This window comes from Pseudonaja textilis, chromosome 4, assembly GCF_049901715.1.
Source record: "Pseudonaja textilis isolate UNSWEBS1 chromosome 4, rPseTex1.2, whole genome shotgun sequence".
Taxonomy (NCBI): Eukaryota; Metazoa; Chordata; class Lepidosauria; order Squamata; family Elapidae; genus Pseudonaja; species Pseudonaja textilis.
Window position 1 is genome coordinate 67,409,152 of NC_141993.1, and position 23,479 is coordinate 67,432,630.

The 23,479-nt window shown below is 37.3% G+C and overlaps 2 protein-coding genes across 6 annotated transcripts in view; one reads left to right on the forward strand and one right to left on the reverse strand.

The window, feature by feature from the left end:
- The window catches only part of LOC113436888 (uncharacterized), a 34,454-nt gene extending 29,846 nt beyond the window's left edge, over positions 1 to 4,608 (reverse strand). For 2 of the 5 annotated variants that reach the window (XM_087933302.1, XM_026701592.2), the window contains exons 1-3: positions 4,492 to 4,608; positions 2,806 to 2,930; positions 2,540 to 2,693 (exon numbers count right to left, since the gene is read on the reverse strand). In XM_087933302.1, the coding sequence (XP_087789428.1) occupies positions 2,540 to 2,693; positions 2,806 to 2,902 (251 nt within the window). In that variant the 5' untranslated portion in view covers positions 2,903 to 2,930; positions 4,492 to 4,608. Of the gene's footprint in view, positions 1 to 2,539; positions 2,694 to 2,805; positions 2,931 to 4,256; positions 4,451 to 4,491 lie in introns of those variants that run through there. The other 3 variants (XR_015743587.1, XM_087933303.1, XM_026701594.2) reach the window with 3 other exon arrangements.
- A 7,527-nt stretch (positions 4,609 to 12,135) lies between these two features.
- On the forward strand, positions 12,136 to 19,238 carry TM4SF4 (transmembrane 4 L six family member 4). Its single transcript, XM_026701597.2, has 5 exons — positions 12,136 to 12,460; positions 13,133 to 13,222; positions 14,586 to 14,731; positions 16,442 to 16,631; positions 18,438 to 19,238. Exons 1-5 carry the CDS (start codon positions 12,290 to 12,292, stop codon positions 18,453 to 18,455), a joined length of 615 nt encoding a protein of 204 aa, XP_026557382.1. The 5' UTR covers positions 12,136 to 12,289; the 3' UTR covers positions 18,456 to 19,238.
- The last annotated feature ends 4,241 nt before the right edge of the window (positions 19,239 to 23,479 follow it).

Sequence of the window (23,479 nt, forward strand, 5' to 3'; positions counted from 1 at the left end):
TGAGTCTCTGAAACTTTTAATGCATTTGTCTTGCTGTTTTTTAAAATCAAACCCTAAGCTTGAATTCTAATTAGTCTGCTGTGCTATTATTTTATTACACCTAATATACCTTTACAAAAAATTATTGCACAGAATCCTAGAAAATATTTTCCATTAGAAAATATTCTTTAATTATACTTTCACCATAGGGCTTGGTCAAGTGTCATATATGGAAAAAAATGTCCTTTGTATTTGATATTGTTTCCTGCTTCTTTGTGAAATGTTCAAAGAGATGGGTATGTTTGGAAATCAGATTTATGAGAGACAGCACATCCTGCTCTTTGCCCTTTGACTATGCGTGATAGAAAAAGAATATAAAAAAACCAACCGACAGTAGACTTTTATGGCACCCTGCTATTCATTTTACTGAAGCTCAACAGCAGAAGGGCGGGCATTCCCTTTGCACTGCCCAAAAGTTCAACAAAACTCAGACATAGGAAAATCAGAACCAAAAAAAAAAAAAAAGGGAAATGAGATACACACTGAATTCTGACCTTCTAATTCAACACAAGAAATTCCCAAATGAAACTTTCTGTCCACTTGTAATATTGTATGTACACAAAATCATTAGCAGGGATAGTTTAAAAATAATTTAAAGTAACACACAAGCCTGGTAGTACAAATCCAAAAACTGAACAATTATTATTTGCATATACAAGAAAGCTTGTGGGAACTGCAGCAAGCCTAAGAGCCATCATTAAATTGTAATGTTCTGGGATATCCAATCCAGGAAATCTGCCTCTCTCTTTTTTTTCAGACAAAGTGCATTTATGTATTTCCATTATTTGCATTATTTCTTTATCATCAATTTTTCCACACTTCAAGCAACAGCTAAACATCTCCCAACTTTGTATCACCAATAAGGCTCAATCAGTCCTGGATTCTCTGCTTTTAATTCAGTGACTTTGAGCAAAGAGCCTATTCAGAGCCTCAGCTATATTTCCCACAACACATTTAGACATGATTCACCTATTCTTTCCCTTCCATTCCTATTTCTATCACAAAGGAATTCTCAGTGCCTGGTATAACAGTCTCCTGAAGTTTCAATCCTATTTCCTTTTCAGAAGCCTACAAAAACTGGGCTTTTAAGCAGCCCTGGAGCAGGGTGGTTTATTACCCAGATGGTTTTTAATTTTATTGATGTGATATGTAACAGATTTTCTTTTTCACCAAGATGAGTTTTAGCAATGTTATTTATTTCAATTGCCTTTCCTTCTTGTTTTAACCCTAATTTTCAACTGCAACTGAGTTGATCTAAAAATCTAATAAACAAATAAATAATTTTGTTGCACAGAAGCCTTTTGTCATGCCCGTCAGAGTCTGAATCCAAGGAGGAAGCCGGAGAGCTGACAGGGAATGGGAGTGTGGCTCCGTTGGCTGTGGAGGAGGCTGTGGAAGGGCAAAGTCTGGCTGGCAGAGCAGAGGAGAGACAGAACAAGGGAGAGGGAGTTCAGAAGAAGAACCAGGCCCACCCTCTTCATCCTAGGGCACGCAGGGAGGAACGGAGAAGAGAACAATGTGGGTTGCGTGCCTTACGGGGGAGGAAAGGGCTCTGTTTCCCTTCATTAGCCACAGCTAGTTTATAAGAAAGCCACAGCCACTGTTTATAAGAAAGGCAGACTGCATGTGGCAGGCTGTTGGGAGCAAACATGACTTTATCTTTTGTTGTTGTGGCTTATCTATGTTCCTGGAATCTTCCCAACCGTGCGAGTTTTGCCGTGCCTTCAAGTCTGAAATTTTTGCTCCTGCCTTGCCAAACTAATTACTTCGGTTTGGCTTGTTTGGACTTTTAAGTTACAGTTTGTGTTGACCATGTTTTGGACTTAATTTTCTGCAGTCAAAGGCAGTCAAACTCCTGGGAGAGTTTTTCTCCAGCCAGAAGATAACCTGGACATTGGGGGCAGAGTTGGAAATAAAAAAGGGGCTTTTATTGATTATCTGACTGTGTTGCCTTTGTGTCCATGCCCCGGGTCATCACACCTTTATCTTGAAAGGTTTCAGATACCCTGGAAATAGTATTGAGCAAATACTCTTTGTAAATGGTGAAAAATTTTCATTCTTCTATCTATTCTTCTGGGAGGTTTTACTTCTACAACCTGTACTCTTCCATGCTTTATTTTTTAATTGGTTTTGCTATTTGTTTGTTTACTGTTTTTGTTCTGCCTGGAAAAACAGTTTAGTCTAGTGGTTAAGGCAGCAGGCTAAAACCAGAAGACTATGAGTTCTAATGTTGCCTTAGGCATGAAAGCCGGCTGGGTGATTTTGGACCAGTCATTCTCCTAGCTCAACCTACCTTACAGGATAGGTTATGTTGAAAAATATAGAAGGAAATAATATTTGGCATGTTTGTCACCTTGAGTTATTTTAAAAAGGCATGATAAAAATAAATGAATGCTTTAGTTTGAGTAGGCATGTCTGCATGTTTTGTTTCGCTTCTTGAACTCGGTAATGGGAGCCCAGCGCTTTCCTTTAATGTCAGTTAGTGTTAGTTCTCACTCACCTTCCATTGAGACCATGCACCTGCTTTGTCTTTGCATCATAATACAGGCAGAAACAATCTCCACCTAGCCCTGTACTGAATGGTTCGGTAACATTTAAAGTGGCAGCGACGGCCACAGCAGCATCTACAGCATTGCCGCCCATCTTTAAAATATCTGCAACAAAGAATTTCATTAAGAATGCAGCAATGGTGGAATAATACTACAATAGACGTTATCTTCCCCAAATTTAAAGATTCTATCCACTGAAGAAGAGTAAAATAAACACCAAGGCCGACATTCGTGGCAAGAGACTGGCTTGATGCAACACAGCCATTACAGCAAACCACTGGGGATCGTCGAGAACAGAACTTAAGCTGTGACATCTTCCTGGAAGTGAGGTCAATATGAAACCTGCACAGAAAAGAAAGGAGTATAGTTACAAGGCATGTGAAACCACATGTTGTATGCTATCCAGAATTAGGCTGGTGTCAGGTGGCAATTCAGTAAAAAAAAATGGAATGTTTTTATTTATATATTTATTAAATTTATATGCTGCCCAGAGGTGCTTTGGATATTGAGATGGGAAAGGAAAGGAGTCCCTGTGGATTCTACTCTGCTAGTTGTTGCTGATTATAGGGGGCAGTACTCATCTCTATTTCAAGGGCCATTCAGCCAGGGCTGTCCTTAGACATTTCTGTGGTCATTTGGCCAACATGTTCCAGAGTGCTGGGTGACATTTAAGCTTAATAAAGAAACAAATAACTTTTAGAATATACCATCTTAATTCTGGCTGACATACAACAAGAAGACATTAAAAAAATAATAATACAAAGACCAAAATAAATATTTATATACATACAAAACAAATATATGCATCCATACAAAACAAATATCTGGAAAAAGACCACCACAGCCAGAAAAACAAACATATTCCAAGGGTCTACCAACCAACCTTCTTGGGAAGAATTGGGTTTTAAGAGCTCATTTCAATTGGGTCAAGCTGAAGACCGTATGAATCTTGAGGCAGGAGGAAACGTAATTCCTGACACCAGGTGTTGTAACTGAGAAAGTCTTATTATTATGTCTCATCAAAGATCAATTGCTGTCATACACCAAAGACAAATGCACAAAGCTTTGCAAACTCAACAATAGTTGGGATATGAGGATTCTCTTAACTTTGCTTTTCACACCTTGTTTGAAACCAAGCTCAGAGAACTCCCCCAACCCAAGCAGTGTATTTCAACTAACTACATGAGTTAAATGTATGTTCCTCTAGGGCAGGAGTCTCCAAATTCTCAATGACCCCTTCATGAAGGTTCAAATTGTTCATCAATATCCCCAAATATGTATATGAAACATAATTTATGATTTCTTAATAGATATTATGAAATTTATTTATTTATTAAATGGATATTTAATAAATAACTAATAGTACTATGAATAATATAACACTAAGAACCCCTTGGAGAGTCCCATCAATCTTGGGAGCCAATGGAGAACTCATATTCTATGGTTAAAATTTCTCAAAGGGCACCCTTCCTTTTTAAAACACCGAGAGGGGTCAACATAAAGAAGTCGGGATTCCCCGGACAAACATGGGCTATTCAGAGAGAGCGCTGGTGACTTTAGCCAACAGAAAAAGCATCTTTCTAGATGGGAGTCAGTAGCAAGTTATGGAGTGGGGTAGGAGGATCGTGGTTTGTTCAGCCTGGCATTCTCAAGATGAGTGTCACCAACATGCTTGACCAGCAGACCGTGAGTTCAACCGATCTGGAAGAAGGCGCCACGTTGCGGGAAACGGTTCTAAGCCACGCACGAGACTGTCTCCATCCCCACGTACGCCCTCTCCCAACGCAGGCAGGTCGATGAGAGACGAGACAGCTCCACCCTTGCTCCTCCTTCGAGAGACGCAAACGCAAACGGATCAAAAACCTTATTTCAACAAGCAGGACGAAAGTCCCGGTCCTCCTACCTTTGCGTTGCAACGCCCCCACTTACGACGCAACAACAGCACTTGGCATTCACATTAAAAAAAGGGCCTCGGGAAACGAGAGCAACAAGTATTCACTGTATTCACGTGACTGCAAACACGTGATGACTGTTCAGTCTTGTTTCCTGGCGCTGGGAGTCAAGGTTGCTATATAGAACAGAGAACGGGGTTTGTCGCTTCGAGCAGGATTATTTGGAAGTGTGCCTCAGTTGTTGTGGTAGTCTGTAACAGAGGTGTTGTTAACACATCCAGTGTGCGTTTGCGAGGTATTTTACCCCGGTAGATTATGGCTCTTCGCTTTAGCCTTATATCTCTCTAAGAATGCAGATTTGAGCTACAAGTGTTTTAGCAGAATACTTCGATGCACTTAGCGTGTCGCCTTCAGGCAGTCGATAACTTTTTTTTTTTTTTTTTGCATTCCGATCTTGCAACAGTCCAAAGGTTGATAGACATCTGCAATTTAACTCCATTTCAAAACAATTTTGAATCATTCCTTCTCTAACTGCACCTTACATTAGTACAATTTTTTTCACCGTTGTTCTTGCTCCTTGTATCCAAGGGTCTGGCAAAGCAGGGATGTTCAGGAAATCCCCCCAAACTGAAGTGTTGGAATTACAGTTTAACTCGTTTAAACTACAGCCTTGAAGAAAATATTGATCGTTCTGACCTATTCCTGATACAGAGTCATACTTTGAATGACCTTCCTTTTCATGCATGATCTGGGAGCAATTTGTTTCCAGTGCCTCCTTAAAATCCCCTTCCTTCAGCCGAAGAATGCTGTGATCTGACACTGATATGCAATAGTAGACATGGACTTCTTTGGTCCCTGCATTGGTTCCTCGAATTGAGCAGGCTTCAGAAATGATAGACGCCTGGTTTTTGTCAGCTAGCCAAAACCACCTCTGAAGTTGATGAAGATTGTACTTCAACATAACCAGAGCATTGTTATATTGGACAGCACACTACATATTACCGGTACTATTGTAAGCAGCATTTCTTAACCTCTTAGCTTCTTCAAACTATAGACCTCAGTTCATGTGGAGTTGAAGTCTACACTTTAACAGTTGCTAAAATTGAGAGTCTGCTAAAAAAGGACATTTGCATAGAAATTTATTTATTTGAATGATTAAATGTATGTGGTCACCTAATTTACACATAGGCAACTCTGGGTGACCTCCAACATTTTTAAAAAATGACAATATAAACCCCCCCCTCCAAATCCCATTGCAGCCGCAACATAATCAAACCATTTGATTGATTGACTTCACCTTCATTTATTTTTTATTTTTATTTATTTATTTTATTTTGTCAAGCGATTATAAGATAACAAGTATAAGTATAAACACAGTTATGAATACATGAAATGGATACATATAAGAAAAATAAAAAGAAACGATAGGACAGGGACCATAGGCATGTTGGCGCTTATGGTAGGCGCTTATGCACGCTCCCTACAGACCTCTTAGGAAAGGAGTGAGGTCAATATTAGACAGTCTAAGGTTAAAGTTTTGGGGGTTTGGGGAAGAAGCCACAGAGTCAGGTAGAGTATTCCAGACATTGACCACTCTGTTGCTGAAGCCGTATTTCTGCAATCAAGTTTGATGCGGTTAACCTTGAGTTTGTATCTATTGTGTGCTCTTGTATTATTATGGTTGAAGCTGAAGTATTCATTGACAGGTATAATATAATTATATAATTGTATAATTGACAGGTATAATATAATTCATTATAATATCAATATAATTCATTATAATATAAATTCATTGACAGGTATAACATAATCATTTGATTTATTGACTTCACCTTCGTTCATGGTTCCCATAGTTCTGCTGACAAAACTATGTCTTAGGGTATTTTGGAAAATCAACCAAGTAGGATCCTTCATACTTGGAGGGGCGGGGGGAATGACGTTCCATAGAAAAGGGGGCTTTTTCACGATCTCACCAGATATACATCCCTAATTATAGGACATACCCTGCCTTCTTGTCCTAGTGGGCTGGGTGGATATAGAAGGGGAGGGGGCAGTCCTTCAAATATTCTGGCCTCAAGACATATAAGTCTTATACTAGTAGTACTATGGTACTACTAGAAACACTACTAATGTTGTATTGTGTGGCTTTGTTTAACCTAACACTTGCTTTCCCTCCCTTCCACTCATGCAGGTATTTTAGCATGTATTTGCAACAAATACATTTCATGCACCCAGTGAGATGAACACAAAAGCTTAGTCTACCATAAAAGAATATGTTAGCTTCAAGATATTGCTGGGCTTGTTTGAATATGTGCTATAACAAAATAATTAACCATCTGGAATGTGAGACTTAACCAGCAGTGAACAAACATTGCACCAGTGCTCCTACTGTTCTTATTAAGGGCAGAAAGAAAAACAGTCAAAAATGTATTTTCAGTCATACTAATGCCTTCTTCAGAGCTTTTTTAATAAAGGTAAAACATTACACTTTTTAATATGTTAATTAATTAATCAATTAATTTTAATAGTAACTCAATTCATTAAGACTTGCTATATTCTTTCAATTCATGTACTGACCTTAAAAGACTTGCAACAATCAAAATATGGGTTACAGACATCTTTTCCAAAAAACCAGCAGCAGATTGTTATATAGTAATTACTATATTGTGACCATTTTTAATTGTTTTATGATTATTTGCCAGTCACTGAGTTGGGCAAGTATAAAAATTAAATAATCAATAAATAAATACTGCATCTATTCTTCTGGGAATGGAACATGATCTCATTTATGAATCATTAATTTATTAATCCAGGTTGCTGGTATGAACTTTCAGCGGTCACTCCAAATTCCTATCTTTGTCAAAATAAACATAATTACTAATCTTTCCAAAGTCAGAAGTTCTGTTCTTGGATTTAATGGAAAACAATTATAAAATAAAAATAAAAAATATCCTGTTCAGCTGTAATATACCTTACAACACACAAATACATACAATGTTCGAGATCAATATATACTTGTGTCTGTATTCGGAAGATACATTGATAAGATATAATAAGTTTGAAAAAGGATATTGAAACAATATTCTGAAGAAAAGTAGGTATTTCTACATTGTTGCCAAGATAACTATATGACTATGGCTAAGTGGTTACCAGAAATCAAACTTTAATTAAACTTTAACTTCCCACTTGGCCAGGAAAGCTCCAACAGGTTTCCCTGTTTGGATATCTGACATATAATTTTCACTTTCGCTCCTCTTCCTTGACTGTTTCTTGTCTTGTTTAGTCATTAAGTTGTGTTCTACTCTTCACAAGCCCATGGACCATAGTATGCCAGGCTCCTTATCCATTATCTCCCACAGTTTGCCCAAATTCATGTTCATTGCATCAATAACGCTGTATCTAACCATCTCTTCCTCTGCCATCCCCTTCTCCTTTTGCCTTCAATCTTTCCCAATATCAGAGTCTTCCAATGAGTCCTTTCTTCTGACAGCTTCTAGTGTTTGGCATCTACCTATCTGATGTATGTGCCAGTGGAGTAGATTGAAAAAAGAAATGGACAGACTGCTTTACCATCTTCTCATTGTTGGGACTTGAAGGAAAATGGGCAAAACTCTTCTCAATTTTACCTGGTCAAGAAAAGAGGGAGGAAGGCAGGGATTGACTGATTGGTTGGGGCTTCCATCAATGAACTTATTTTAAAAAGCCCAACCTTGTGCTGTGCAATAAACAGATAGGAAAGAAGTTATTGGGAACCAACTTGCACTGAGATGCCTCCTATAGCATCTGTTGTGTAACACTTCTAATAAGCAGTTCCCTAGGTTACCAACCTCAGTCATATCCATGGCCCATTCAGCATTTCCTGGTAATGATAAGATCAAAATCAATCATTTCTAGCATATTTTTGCCAATATTTCATAAGTGCAAGCAACATTCATTTAGTCTCAGGATTGGGTCTGGCAAGGTTAGAACCAAGCATCCTGAAACCAGAATGATCTGTCATGCTATGTTCTGACCAAGGCTTCCAAGACCTTAATTAAGCACACGCTTAGTTCAAACAACTCTTGTTTTATTTCAGTGCTGGGCATTATGTTTATTCCCAGCCTGTAATGAGTCCCAAACAGTCTCTTGAGATAAGCACCCACCTTTATCTCCTTTAAATTGCTGCCATTAACTAAAGTGCCAAATTAACTGTAAAAAGCCAAACGAAGTAGAAAGTCCACACAGAGCTTCAAGGTTTAATCTGAATAGATGGAATGACTTTGCTTCCTGCAAAGGTTTCTCTACCTTTGCACTTCCTTTCTACCTTATGGGAGAGGCAATCAGCTCCAAGCCTTACTCCTGAGGTGCCCCTTTTGTCTTAGTTGTTGTTGCCTTCTGGCAGGTCTGTGCACATGCGCACTGGGAACAGGCTCCCCTGGGTCCTCTGCTTTGCTGCTGCCAGACTCTGGAGGCTCCGGAGTCAGCACATAACTCTCAGATGGTCTTGGCCCCATCTCTGTATCGGACGTAGGACCCTTGTCTGAGTCCACCCCAGACTCTGGGATTGGTCCCTGTTCTTCCCACTGTCTGATTCTGCTGCCATCTGCACAAGCTGCCGGTGACTCACAACACACTAATAAGAGATAGGTAATGGATCAATTGCTCTTCTGGCCCCAAAGCAGGAACATCTTTATGGGTGAAAGAAAGAGAGGCAAGAATAAATATTCTTTTCCTATAAATATAGCTTTTATTATTTTACTTAGTAATTGTTAGATTGATTATTAAATTGTTCATTGACTGTTCCAATAGTGTTTACTATTTGTCCTTGAATCTCCATTTGCAAAGCTTCTAGTTTCACTACTGATTGGGTGAAGCCTGAGTATAGGATCTCTAACCTAGACACTCATTTGTAAGTTAATATACTATTTAGCTCATCAGTAAGGAAGTAAATGTAATATACTAAATACACTCAAAATATAGAATATAGTTGAAAATGGAATCATTTCAGATTTAGTTTTCCACCATTGAAATAATTATATAGACAAAAAATGCAAGTAGAACAAAAACTTGATAGCTTAATTTAAAAAAAATACTAGTTTTCATTGGCCATTTAGTTGTTTTTTGAGAGATAACATTTCTGCATTTCAAGTACATATTCACCTGTAATGTGCCCAGAGGAATTAATTCACGGAAATGCATAATATATAAGCAAGAAAAAAATGAGGAATATTAAAATTTAACCATTCTTAAAACAGATCTGATGAAACCAGTGAAACTTAAGTCCACTAATATCAGTGACTCAGTACATTTGATATTCTGTGGTTATTATGGATATTAAACAAGTGTGGCATACAAACCCACACAGTAGGTTCCATTGTGATTAAGATGTACCTCCATGACAGTTTGATGCATGATTCATCATAAGTTTATTCCCTTCAGCTTCCAGGACGGAAGATTAACATGAAATTAGCTCTTCCTTCTGATCTCTGAACCCAGTGTCAGGAGATCAATAAGTCTGCTAAGTCCAGCATCTCTTCTATTCCCATTTCCTCCCCACACCAGTGGTTCCCAACCCCTGACTATGGACCAGTATGGGTCCACAGGCTGTTAGGAACTGGGCTGCACAGCTGGAGATGAGTAGCAGCTGAGCAAGAGAAGCTTCACCTGTATTTGCAGCCACTCTATAGTGCTAGCATCATCACCTCAGCTTCACCTCAGATCATCAGGCATTAGATTCTCCTAGGAGCACGAAGCCTACTATAAACTGCGTGTGTGAGGATCTAGGTTGTGCTCCTCCTACCCTCTCAGTCCATGGAAAAATTATCTTCCACAAAACCAGTTCCTGATGTCAAAAAGTTTGGGGACTCCTGCCCCACACCTCTTCAATGACATTAAGAGAGGGGGCCTAGCTGGAACGACATCTTTCTCCCACCCCCTCCTTTAATCCCAATTGGTCCAATACCTATTTTTACATTGGGAGAAAGAAAAAAGCTCTGAATAGCAGCTGATCCACCACTTCAACAATAGCCAATAGCTAAGATACTACCACATTGCAAATCAGGACTGACTTTGTTTTGCTTTGTTAATCAATGAATAAATAATTGAATGACTGCATCGTGTTGACATGCTCATTGTGTCTTCTGTAAATATGAGTAAATATAAGTAAATCAATTCATCCATTTATCACATTTTATATTTAAAGTAAAATGCAATTTAGCTTTGCTCCTTCCAAACTAAAAAAATGAGAAATATTTTCTTCCTGATAAGGTTCCATTCTTTACAAACAGAGGTGAAAGTGGAAGGTTGAAAAACTGATGAAATTGGGGAAAAGAACATTATAATTGTTTTCCAACAGATAACTGGTGATAGCATAAATCAAGTGGTGTTTCTTAAGATGTAGGTCAATTCGCCCTAAATCCCCTGAAATTATGGTAATATGAAAATACATTAATCTTTCAATAGATTAATTTAAAAAAACACCATGTAGTATCCCAACCTAAAGTGAATCCTTTGATATTAATAAGTAGAAATACTGTCAGGTCCATCATCTTTGGCTTGGTGCCTCGCTGGTATCCTGCCATCAAAGCACTGGGGAAGGGAGGAGGAACAAATGGGCAAGAAAGCTGTATGTGTCTGATGGGAATTTGGGAGTGGGGAAACAAAGAAGAGCAGAGCATTTTGGAATTCAGTTCGTGCCTGGAACGTTCAAGGCCATTTGCCCTGAGAGTGGAATTTCATCAGCCTAAATACATCAGTATTTCCCAAAGCTTCTCAGTGATGTTGGATTGGCTAAAAATGGACTGGTCACGGAGGGGGAAGGATGAGGAACCAAGTGACATAGTTTTGTATTGTTGCACAGGAACTTTAGATTCCTCCTGGCTTTATGCAATCAGCATTTCTTAGTAAAAGTACCTTTTGCTTCAATCAAATGGAATTGAGAGTTTTCCTTCCCTAAGGGATCAGACTGGGGCAGGTCTGACAAATGCATACATTCTGTTCACTCAAGGTTGGCCTAATTATGGTTTCTTGAATAAATTACATACAACGCAAACATTTGATAGATGATTCTAAACCAAAGAGTCCAAGCTGTATTTACGTAGGATGAAATTTCCACTGAGTTGTAGTCCTACGTTTTAGAAACAGAGGTTAAGAAATGTAAGGACATTCTTAGCCTTCTTTTTCAATAGAAAAATTCTATTGAACCATGTAAGGAAAAGTACCTAACAAACCTTTGATCTGCTTTTACTCAATTGCTGGGTGTAATCTGACTATCATTCTTTGCTTTTACAGCTTTTACAGCTTTTATCTTGTTTTTTCTTTCAAAGATCCAGTAGATTATTAGGATGCCACCCATTAAAATTAGTGAGTAATGTAATGGTACATGAAGTAACCATTCATTGTTATTTGTATTTTGGGTAAGAATCTGAAATATTTTCCTTTTGATCAATCTAATGTGAGAGAAAATTCACCGGCCAAAATCTTCTACCATCAATGGGAAGAGATGTTCCAACTCTGACTTTCTTGGGGTGTATAGTAGAATATTAACAGAGCCTTTGGTTGTCATGACAAATTCGGAGGCTGTTCTGAACATAATCTCATTAGGGCGGGAGAGATGCAGAAATATGAGATCATGACAATGTTGGGCTTATAAATTGTCAGAGCTCTGTGCTGCTGGCAGACTGAACTCTATGAAAGAAAGTGGGATCGAAAACACTAGTGGATTGAGACCATAAGACTATAAGAAGACTATAAGAAACTTCTGCTAAAATTACATCAAGATCCAAGGAAAGGTCTACCTTTTTAGTGGAATTTGCAGTACAATTTTGAAATATGTGTTGTGGAGGGTGTGCCAGGTGTCTTGGAGTTATTCTCATTCCTTTAAGTATACTATGCGTTCTCGCCAATATTCTGTTATTTTTTCCTGGAGGAACAATTGAAATTAAAGACCATATTTCAGATGAAGTTTGGTACTTTGGAGGAATTTTGGGTTCTGGTGTACTGGTGAGTTTGTCAAGTACCCTGTTCTTTTTCTTTTTATCATCTAGAGTTTACAGGATTTATAGATATTCATCTACTGATACATAGAACTTTGTTGCAATCTATCATTGGAATTAAATTATTATCTGCTGAATAAGCAGGATTGAAATTAAAAATATAAACTGAATATGAATTAAATCTGTTATTAAGAAAACAGATACTGATCTGATGATGCGGTAACAACATATATATCTAGATGTCTTTGGTGAATAAACAGATAAATATCATTTTGTTAGATCAGACCAACACTTTAATTAGCCTAGCATTGTTTTGTTACAGCAGTAACCAATGCAGATTAGAAATGAATATAAACAGGTTTCTGTAAACTGTATTACCAGTTACCTTTCCTCTTTTTTCTATTTGGTTTTTCTTTTTGTGTTGGGATATTGCCAGTCAGAGGCTAACAGTTAAACTTAAAAGTGACTCCTACTGCATACAGTGGCTTTTTCCAGTTCAATATGCTTAGGATGATAGCATCACTGGACTAGAATGATCGTGTTGCATGCACAATTGTAAACCTGCTGGTTTTAATGATGACATTTCAGCAAGAAAGAAGAAATGATATTGCAGCATCCATATTAGATGGAACTAAATAGAAAAGATTACGGCCTCATTGTGATTTTCTGTTTTATCCAGATGGTGTTTCCTGCTTTGGTCTTTTTCGGTCTTAAGAATAATGATTGTTGTGGATGCTGTGGAAATGAAAACTGTGGAAAAAGATTTGCGGTAATTATAGAAGCAATAAGAACCCCAATCCCAATTTAATGACTAAGAAGGAAATATATATTCCATTCATCATTGCACTACCATGTACAGGATGGCCTTGCTAACGCGGCTGTATTTGAGCCTGCCTCACCCAAAGAAATACTTAAGAAAAAAGCATTTTAGATTTTACTTCTGAAAATAGACTCGTATTGATTTTGCAGATTTGTTTTAATGCAATAATTTTGTGTGGCTCAATGACAACAATACGTAATCTTAGATTTCTTAGATGCACTCTGTATTTGAGATTTTTTTAGGATGGCAGAAAATTCTATAAAACAACAAGATCATGAATGGTTTGTTCGTGTCTCTCTCTCTCCCCAACTTTTTTTTTGCAAAGTTTTTAAATTTTTTTGCATGCAATAATTTTATGTGGCTCAATGACAACAATACGTAATCTTAGATTTCTTAGATGCACTCTGTATTTGAGATTTTTTTAGGATGACAGAAAATTCTATAAAGCAATTATGTGATGGGGGAAACTCCACATCCCTTGCTAATAAGTTGGATGATTCTCAATTGCATTATTATCATAGGAAAAGGAAAATCCCTTTTCTAACCATTTTCCCTGTTGTATCTATGATTTTGTTATCCTGGATCACGGTTCCACCCCTTGATCATTTTGCTGCCTTTTTTTTTTCTAAACTAGATTCCATAGCCTGACTCTTTTTTTACCCTTTCCCTGATGCTATTTCCCCAAAGGGATGGGGGCCAGGACAAAACATGATTTAATTAAATGGAATGTGGATTGTAATGAGCTAATTCATTAATTCGCTAGTTAGTACAGTTTCCCCCTGTATGTTTAATCATTTCTCCCTTCTCCTAGATTAACAACTGTAATCTAGTTGCAACGTGGTGGGGCTTTGTGGGTTTACATCCAGAACATTGAAAGTTAAATTGATCAAATATCTTAACAATTATTTTTGGGTATTTGAAACAAATTTTGGCAAGTGGTGATCAGATGCATGAAGTAAAGAAGACTAAATATTTGGCTTTGTACCCTAGGAGAAAGAGACATAAAAATGATTCATTAAAAACAAATTAAAAGTTAAAAACTCTGGACTGAGGTCTTAACTAGAGTGTATCACTCAGCTTTCCTATAAGGCCAACTACTTTAGTCCATTGAATTTAATTTTTGAAGTTCATGCTTGTTGTGAATTTCTGTCATGAAGTTCCATACGATCTCTGAATTAAGAAAATTTCAGTAGATTTAGAGGTAGTGATTTCTTTACTTTTTCATATTCCATTTGTGACTGAAATAAACCAGCTAATTATATAAACATGCAAGCGTCAGATTTGATCTCTTCCTTTCTTTTCTTGTTGGCAGATGTTTAGTTCTATAATATTTGCAGCAGTTGGAATTGTGGGAGCTGGATACAATTTCGCTGTGTCAGTTTTGGCTTTGAACAGAGGCCCAAAGTGTAACATTGATGTCAGCAATAGTACCCAGTGGATATATCCGTTTAATAATGGGTAAGATCATTTTAACCCTGTTATCGTTGGGTACTATTATGTTTCATCACAGTCAGCCATGTGTTTTAGCCATTATGTAGCAACATGGTTGACATTGTGTGATATTATTAAAAGACAGCCTTTTTCAGTCAATGCTGTTCAAATATGTGGGACTCAGAGGTAGTATTCAGCAGGTTCTGACCAGTTCTAAAGAACCAGTAGCAGAAATTTGGAGTAGTTCAGAGAAACGGCAAATACCACCTCTGAATGGAGATTTTACAGTATCCTTCCCCTGCCATGCCCACCAAGCCACGCTCACAGAACCGGTAGTAAAAAGTTTTGAATCCCACCACTGGTGGGACTGCATCTTCCTCATGAGGGGAGGTATTGTACTCCTACTAATCTGAGGACACCTTGCAGGGGAGAGCTCGGGAAGGCATGCTATAATCTCACTTAAAAAGATAAAAATTTATAAGACTATATAGAAAAGATTGGTTATGTGCCATAAGCCAGCGTTGACTTTTAATGACCACATAGATAGACCATGTCCAGGATGTTCTAGCAATAAACTGGCCCTTTTGGTCTTCCAAAAGTGTATCCATTACTGCTGTAATTGAGACCATTCACCACACTACCTGTCATTCTCTTCTTCCCATTCCTTCCACCTTTCCCACCATTAAAGACTACTCAAGAGACTCACGTCTTTGCATAATATATTGAAAATATAGCAATTTGAGTCTGTTGGTTTGTGCTTCAAGTGACAACTCTAGATTGATTTGTTCTTTGAATATAGAAATGGCAAAGTACATTCTGTGTTAAGGGGGAAAAAAAATAAAGATGGCTAGTACCTTTCCTGAAATTTATCATTCCAAAAGATATAAATAAGGAAACTTTGGTAGAAACTTATCATTATCTGAGTTCTGCTGATTGGACAAAATAAGGTAATTTTAAAAGAAACACATATTTCCGTACAAACTCACAGAAGTACTATGCCAATATTGTGCACCCCAGGATTAGTCTCAGCTCTCAAAATCTGTCAGAAACATTGGACTAAAATCATTTGCAAACATCAGGTATTGCTTTCTCTTATTGATAATGGTTTCAAGTTCACTATCATTGTATCTATGTGAACATCATTAGATACAGCCACAGATTTATTCAAAATATTTATTTATTTTAGCTTATAAATTTGCCATCATTAGATCCCTTAAAAACTTTACTGGACTGTTTCATTCTTATTGATAAATAAATTAAGAGAACAATTTTGGTGAATCCTTTGGGCAGTGGACCAACCCAGTTGGACAATAAAGGAACCTCAATTCTTATTATTCAATTTCAGCAGTCTTTCCCTGACTAATCATTTTCTTTCCAGATTTGATGGGCCACATTTTTCATAAATTAAACTTGGCCAAAATGTACCTGAAGGAGGTTTTTTTTTAAAAAAAAAAATCTGTTCCATGCAGATTGTATGGAAACAATTCTGAAAAAAATTGTTGAGAGGGTGGGAGATATTTCACCAGCCATAAAGTTCTGGTAATTCATTGTGTCCAGCAAGATACAGCTTAATCCTTTCTCAAATGGGTATCAGTTTTATTTTATTAGAACCCAGAGATTACCATCAGATCAATACTATTTTATCCTGGATTATAGCACATGCATGCGCTAGGAAAGTAAACATAAAATGTAGGCAATGGCTTCTATAACAGAGACATATTCTTTTTCTCCCCTCAGGAATTACCTTGAGGATCATAGTTTATGGAAGATATGCCAGTTCCCAAAATCCATTGTACCCTGGAATCTGACACTCTTCTCTCTGCTTCTGTTAATGAGTGGAATTCAACTGATCTTGTGTGCCATTCAGGCAATCAATGGTCTCTTTGGAGCTATCTGTGGAGACTGTAAATGTTGTGGGTGCTGCGGGGTAAGAATGCTTTCATATTCCAGTATGCCAGCTTCTCATTGTCCGTGTTGATTTGCTATTGTTTGCTTATTGCTTATTATATGGTGGTGCAGTGGTAAGAGTGCAGTTCAAATCTTACCAGGCTCAAGATAGACTTAGCCTTCCATCCTTCCAAGGTGGGTAAAATGAGGACCCAAATTGTTGGGGGCAATAGGTTAACTCTGTAAAAAATCACTCAGAGAGGGCTGTAAAGTACTATAAAACTATGTAAATCTAAGTGCTATTGCTATTATTGTGTTTTCTTAAGTACTTATGACAAATTGACAAGACAACAGTTTCTCTTTGAGTATCAGAAAAGACTTTCTGGTGGTAAATTCAGATTAACGGTGGAATCTAAGAAACTGAAAGCTTCTCTTTCATAGGATCTATCTACCAGAGGCTGACTGAACAATCATCTCTTAGTAATACTTTAATTTTAATTCTTATATACTGCACAGGATGACACTCAGTGACCTAGATAAGTTTTCTAAATCTATAATTCTATTTTCAGAGAGAATACTTAAGCCAAAGCACAACTGCTTTGTTGTTACTGTGACTTGTAAGTTGCTAAGTTGTGTAGAAGTGTTATAAGAAAAAAACGTATTTGCTTCCACAACTTTGCAATAGAATTGTTATGTTATTTATCAGACTTTTTAAAAAAAGTATTTGAAATTTAAAACATGACAAAAGCCAAAATGGGTAGCTACAGTAAAACATGTCCATATGCATACATATTATTTGTGCCATAATTTAATTAATCATTATAATTTAGTTTGTAAGCCTAGATCTTAAATTAACTTCTGGTAAAGGTAAAGATAAAGGTTCCCCTTGCACATACATGCTAGTTGTTTTTGGCTCTGGGGGCGGTGCTCATCTCCATTACAAAGCCGAAGAGCCAGTGCTGTCCAAAGATGTCTCCGTGGTCATGTGGCTGGCATGACTAAACGCCTAAGGTGCACGGAACGCTGTTACCCTCCCACCAAAGTGGTCCTTATTTTTCTACTTGCATTTTTACATGCTTTTGAACTGCTAGGTTGGCAGAAGCTAGGAAAAATAATGGGAGCTCACTCTGTTATGCATTGCTAGAGATTCGAACCACTGAACTGCCAACCTTTCTGATTGACAAGCTCAGTGTCTTAACCACTGAGCCACCACATCCCTAACTTCTAGTACTGTAGCTCTATTTTAATGGCATTCTGAGCAACCATTAGTATGTGGCAATCCTTGATCCCCTTTCATAGGAACTTCCTTTTCTAATTTGTGCATGCCAAGCCTCCATCCAAGATAATTCACAAGGCAGGTTTACCAGTCATTAAGAACTTGTCCTCACACCATCTCAAGGCCATCCTGTCACTGAACCCCAATCAGAGGAGCGTTCTTTTCCCACCAGAACAGCAGTGAGGCTGTTGTGGTGGGAGGTGGTGAAGGATCCATTCTTGGAGCGTTTGGTGGAAAGAAGCAGCAGCAGAAAGTGGGCAACACCTCACTCCGCTAACACCAGCAGTCAAAATCAGTCAAAACTCCTGCTCTTGTGTGAGGATGTCAACTTTTCTGACCTCATTTTCAAGGCAGGGTGAAGGAACTACTGGATAGATGAGGTTTTGCCACATTAGGACTATTTTCACTTTGGAATTTGACCCTCAGACTCACCTTTTGGGCATAAAAGAGGGCTACTAAATTAGGGCTTACAGGGTGAATTTTACCTGGGTTTCTTACTGCAATAAAATGCTGTCTGAATGTTAAACTATGACTAACAGTAGTCAACATCTATTTTTCTTTGTTCTTTAGGGAAATGGAACAGTTTAAAGAAGATGATTGCAATATATCAGCTATGATAACACAGAATATCCCTTTCTGGACTTTCCTCTTGATATGAAGGGCCACATGTTTTTACATGAAACAGGCCCAGAACAAGGAGCCTTTTTCATGATGTAGCAGAACCACTTTCCCCTTCCTGTGCTTATTTTTCCTCACATATTTAGCCCCAGTTGGGCTACAGCATATTTATTTCTTTTCCAAGACAGTCTTTGAGACAACACCGATTGCCATTTTTGTCTCCTTTCCTTCAAGAAGCAAAATAATACACCACTTGGCTATGGTTTATGTGAAGATGGTCTTTGTTGGAAATAAGTCATATAAATGGAATAATGATAATTTGTAATTACAGTTTACACCCATATTGACAGTACCTTTAATACTGTCAAACAACATCTGCCTAGCCCAGATACTTAGAAAGGACCTGATAAGTGGATAAAAATGCCAAATCCAGTCTAAACATTTGGGTGACTGTGCAACCAACCATTAGTAATAATAATCATCTATAGGAATGTGAGATAGAAGTTCACATTGGGAATGTTTATAGACTCTGAAGGATTTTTTTTAAACCCTCCATTATTCCCTATTGTTTCTTAATTAGTGTTTTTAAGAGTTGCATGTTAGTTTGTGTTCCTACAAGTCAAATGTTAAGCTCCTTCATAGCTATTTTTGTACGTTACTTTGTTTAGTGTATAGAAATATTTCATTTTCTAAATGAACATTACTTTGAAACAAATGATATAAAAATAATAAACCATAATGGGATTAAAAGTTTGTGGTAGTATAATGTGGACTGCATCTGCTGAGAACAAGTCTTACTAGTCATGTAGATTGAAATAGAAGATTTAGTGGTTGCAAATTCATGCTAGTGGGCTTTTAGCTTACCAAATGTTTGTCATGTTAGTTTCCAGAAAAAAGTCACTCCTTTTCTGTCAACAACTCTGTTAATTTCTTCTCAAGGCTGCTATGATCCCATTGAGAGGTAACATAGGCCTTATTGCAGTTGGCTAATTAGAGTTGCCATGTAGAAATCAAAAGGTGTAGCTTTGCTTCTTGTTTCCCCCACTTTTCCCAGATTTTTTTCTTCTTCCTGCTTTCTGTCTCATGTGGAACATACCACAGGGTAGAGGCTCTAGCATTAAAATGGTGACAACTTTCAAGTATCTTCCTCCTTTCCCTCCCTTTAGTAATGATCATTTTCTTTTAAAATGTAAATGTTACACTGAGTTCTGTATCATTCCGCACCATAAATATGACCTATATTCGTTTACCAGGTTGAAAAAGAACAGTGACTGTTATTCCAGAATTTGTAGGCTTCCTGCCTGCACTTGGCATAGCTCAATAGTTAAGTTGGTTTGCCCCATTTGGATGTAAAGCCATGGCTTATATTCTACTGGCCACAACAAAGCATTCGTGTTTTGGATAGGCTTACATTAAAACAATTTGGCAAAGGTGTCCTCAGCAGTCAGAAGAGAAGCCATGAACTAAATCTACCAATCTTTTAAAGCATAGATGAATTGAATTGCTTTTGGCTCATGATAAAACCTTATTTATGATTGGCTCTCTTCTCAAGAAATTTTCATCTGCTTAATTTCTTTGTCTTGAGGTGACTTTCAAGATACAGGACCAAGGGCAGATATACTGGCAACAAGCTTTTTGAATTAACATTGATACAACTTCAGTGCTGTATAGAATTATTTGATGGGATTATCAATATCCAAGCTTGGGTGTTTTATCCAAAGATTTCTTTTTTTTACATACATTGTGAAGCTTTTAAAAAGAAGATAAAAAGTAAAGATAAAAACTAAAGATAAAGACTTCTGTAAAGCCTTTGATTCAGTGGTACATGACAAACTACTCCTAAAACTAAAATCTTATGATATCTCTGGACAACTGCATAACTGGATAGAAGCATTCCTGTCAAACAGACAACAAATGGTCAAAATTGGGAGCATCCTATCAAATTCTGTACCTGTCAACAGTGGTGTCCCCCAAGGCAGCGTTCTAGGACCAACTCTCTTCATACTCTACATAAATGACCTCTGTGATCATATCAAGAGCAACTGCGTTTTCTTTGCTGATGATGTAAAGCTGTTCAATACCACAGACAATACTGCTACCCTTCAAAAAGATCTCGACTATGTATCAGAATGGTCAAACAAATGGCAATTTCAAAACTAAACAAATAAATGCTCTGTCTTACATATTAGCAAAAAAATCAGAAAATAAAATACAGGCTGAATAGTCAAGACCTTGTTGATGATCCAAGCTCTGTAAAGGACCTTGGAATACTCATCTCTAATTATCTAAGTGCTAGAGCCCACTGTAACTACATAGCCAAAAAGGCATCAAGACTTGTTAACCTAATCCTACGTGGCTTTTTCTTTGGTAATATCACGCTACTAACTAGAGCATACAAAACATTTGCTAGACCAATACTTGAATACAGCTCATCAGTCTGGAAACCACATTACGTATCTGATATTAGCACAGTTGAGAAAGTCCAGAAATATTTCACAAGAAGAGTTTGCCACTCCTCTACTTGTTGTAGAATACCTTACACCACCAGATTTGAAATTCTAGACCTAGAAAACCTTGAATTATGCCGTCTTCGGTCTGATTTAAGTATGGTATATAAAATCATACATTGCAATGACTAACCTGTCAATGAATACTTCAGCTTCAACCATAACAACATAAGAGCACACAATAGATACACACTCAAGGTTAACTGCACCAAACTTGATTGCAGGAAATACGACTTAAGCAACAGAGTGGTCAATGTCTGGAATACTCTACCTGACTCTGTGGTTTCTTCCCCAAACCCCAAAAACTTTAGACTGTCTGCTATTGAACTCACCCCTTTCCTAAGAGGTCTGTAGGGGGCGTGCATAAGCGCACCAATGTGCCCACCATCCCTATCGTTTCTTTTATTTTTCTTATGTGTACCCATTTCATGTATTAATAACTATGTATATACTTATACCTATTATCTTGTAAACGATCGACAAATCAAAATAAGCAAAATTAAAAAATAACATAAAGGAAGGAAAAAAGAGAAGAAACAAAATTGAAGAAAAATAGGAAAGAAAGAAAAAAATACAAAGAACTGGTTTCTTATTTTCTTCACAGCAGTTATATTATAAACCCTCTTTCTAAAGCTATATCATAATACCCTTCTTTCTATAATCTATCCTATTTATTAATCATTTTTACCCAAAGATTTCTGTGTAAATTAAGAATATTGTGCCCCAAAACAATCTGTAAATTATTAAAGTGGTATTGTTGTTTTGTGTAAATTTGTTACATGCAATAATTATTACCTTGTGATTTGGGTTTACCAAAAACAAACCCCACTGCTTGAGTTTGAAAACTTGTCAAAGGCCATTGCATTTTAGTCCAATACAGTTTATTTAAAATATGTTCCATTAATTTCAGTGGACCATATTTCCAATTGCATTTCAAGTAAAATTATGACTTTAATTCCCCTATCCATCATAAGTCCATATTCCTAGTTTGCCATCATGCCTTTGAGAATTGGATCATTTTGGGGGGAAGATATACTGTTTGTGTGTACATAGAAAGTATATACATAATTAAAGATACATGTTATGGAAGAAAATCCATTTTATCATGTTGTGAATACTGTTCTTACTTGGTCCTGCATCTGTTACTAAAATCTATACACCTCAATAAGGCCAATATTTTGAAACAAATAAAATCTCCAGGTTTGCATCTCTGCTGTACATATCTGTTCTTTTATTTGCACTATTTATTTGGCTAGCTCCAGTTAGCTATGCTTGATTCCACAATTTCTTCACCTAGAGAATATTACCTAACCACTAGTTGCTTTTATGCAAACATGTTTCAAAGTCCTTGCTACAACAAACATTCCTAATCGCGGATAACCAGAGGTTCAATGCCTTCAATGACAAAGTCACCATGTTAATATTTCAGAAAAAAAAAACCTAAACTTCTAAGAGCACATCACAATATAAATTTTGTATTGACTGTACCAACTGTTCAGATTTCTATATATCATTAAAAGAATCTGGGTAGTTTGCAGAGGGGCCTGGAATTCTGTTAATGGCTCCTAATATCCAGTCTACAGATCTTTCTTTATTACTGCCCTTCATGTTGAGGCAGCTCTTAGTAATTTTGGCTTATCCCTGTATATTGGGACCACAATTCCCAAAGTTCCTAGCCAGCATAGCTAAAGGCTATATGTAAATAACCCTGCCCATGCCATGAAGCAGTTAGCAGAGCAGAGGTGTAATGTCTACTGTAATAGGAGCACACATACTTGCTTGTGCCACTGCAGTTTGCACCAAGTGAATTTTCTGAATATTCTTCAAGGGCAGCCTCACATATGGTGCATTATGGAAATCCAAATAGATGATGACCCCAAGAGCATGAGTGACAGTGAGAACTCTGCTCCGTATTTGTTCTGTGCACCTGAGACTGTGCTCTGCTGACATAAAGGTATAAATAATTCTCTCTGGATCTAGAGACTGACTAGATCTGATGCCATGCAAACACAACTGTTCATGATGCAAATAAAATGGAAAGCATCAAAATGAGATAAAAATGCAGCTGAGCATTAGCAGTATCAGACACGCCATCATATCTAGTGGTTTCGGTTGAAAGTGCTTCAGAGAAAGACATTTACTGCCCTCTTGTGACCAGTTCATAATCCTGGTTGTATTGAGAGCATTTTATGATCTCTGGCAGTTGTGTTTTTTACTTTGGTTTTATTTTAGCAACTTATGCATTTTTATTTAATTTAAAGTTGTGTGCTGCCCAACTTGAGTTGGGTGGCCATTTAATCAAATAATAGGAGGCTGTGTGTTTCTTGAGAAAAGGAAACCCTTGAAAAGACTCGGGAGACTGCATTTCTCCCTATTTCAAATGGATCTGTATTGCCTCTTATTCTGATACAAAGCATTCTATGAGTTGAAGAACATAGAAATATTAAGAATTTTGTATGGCCTAATATGCTTGAATAGCTGTTGCTG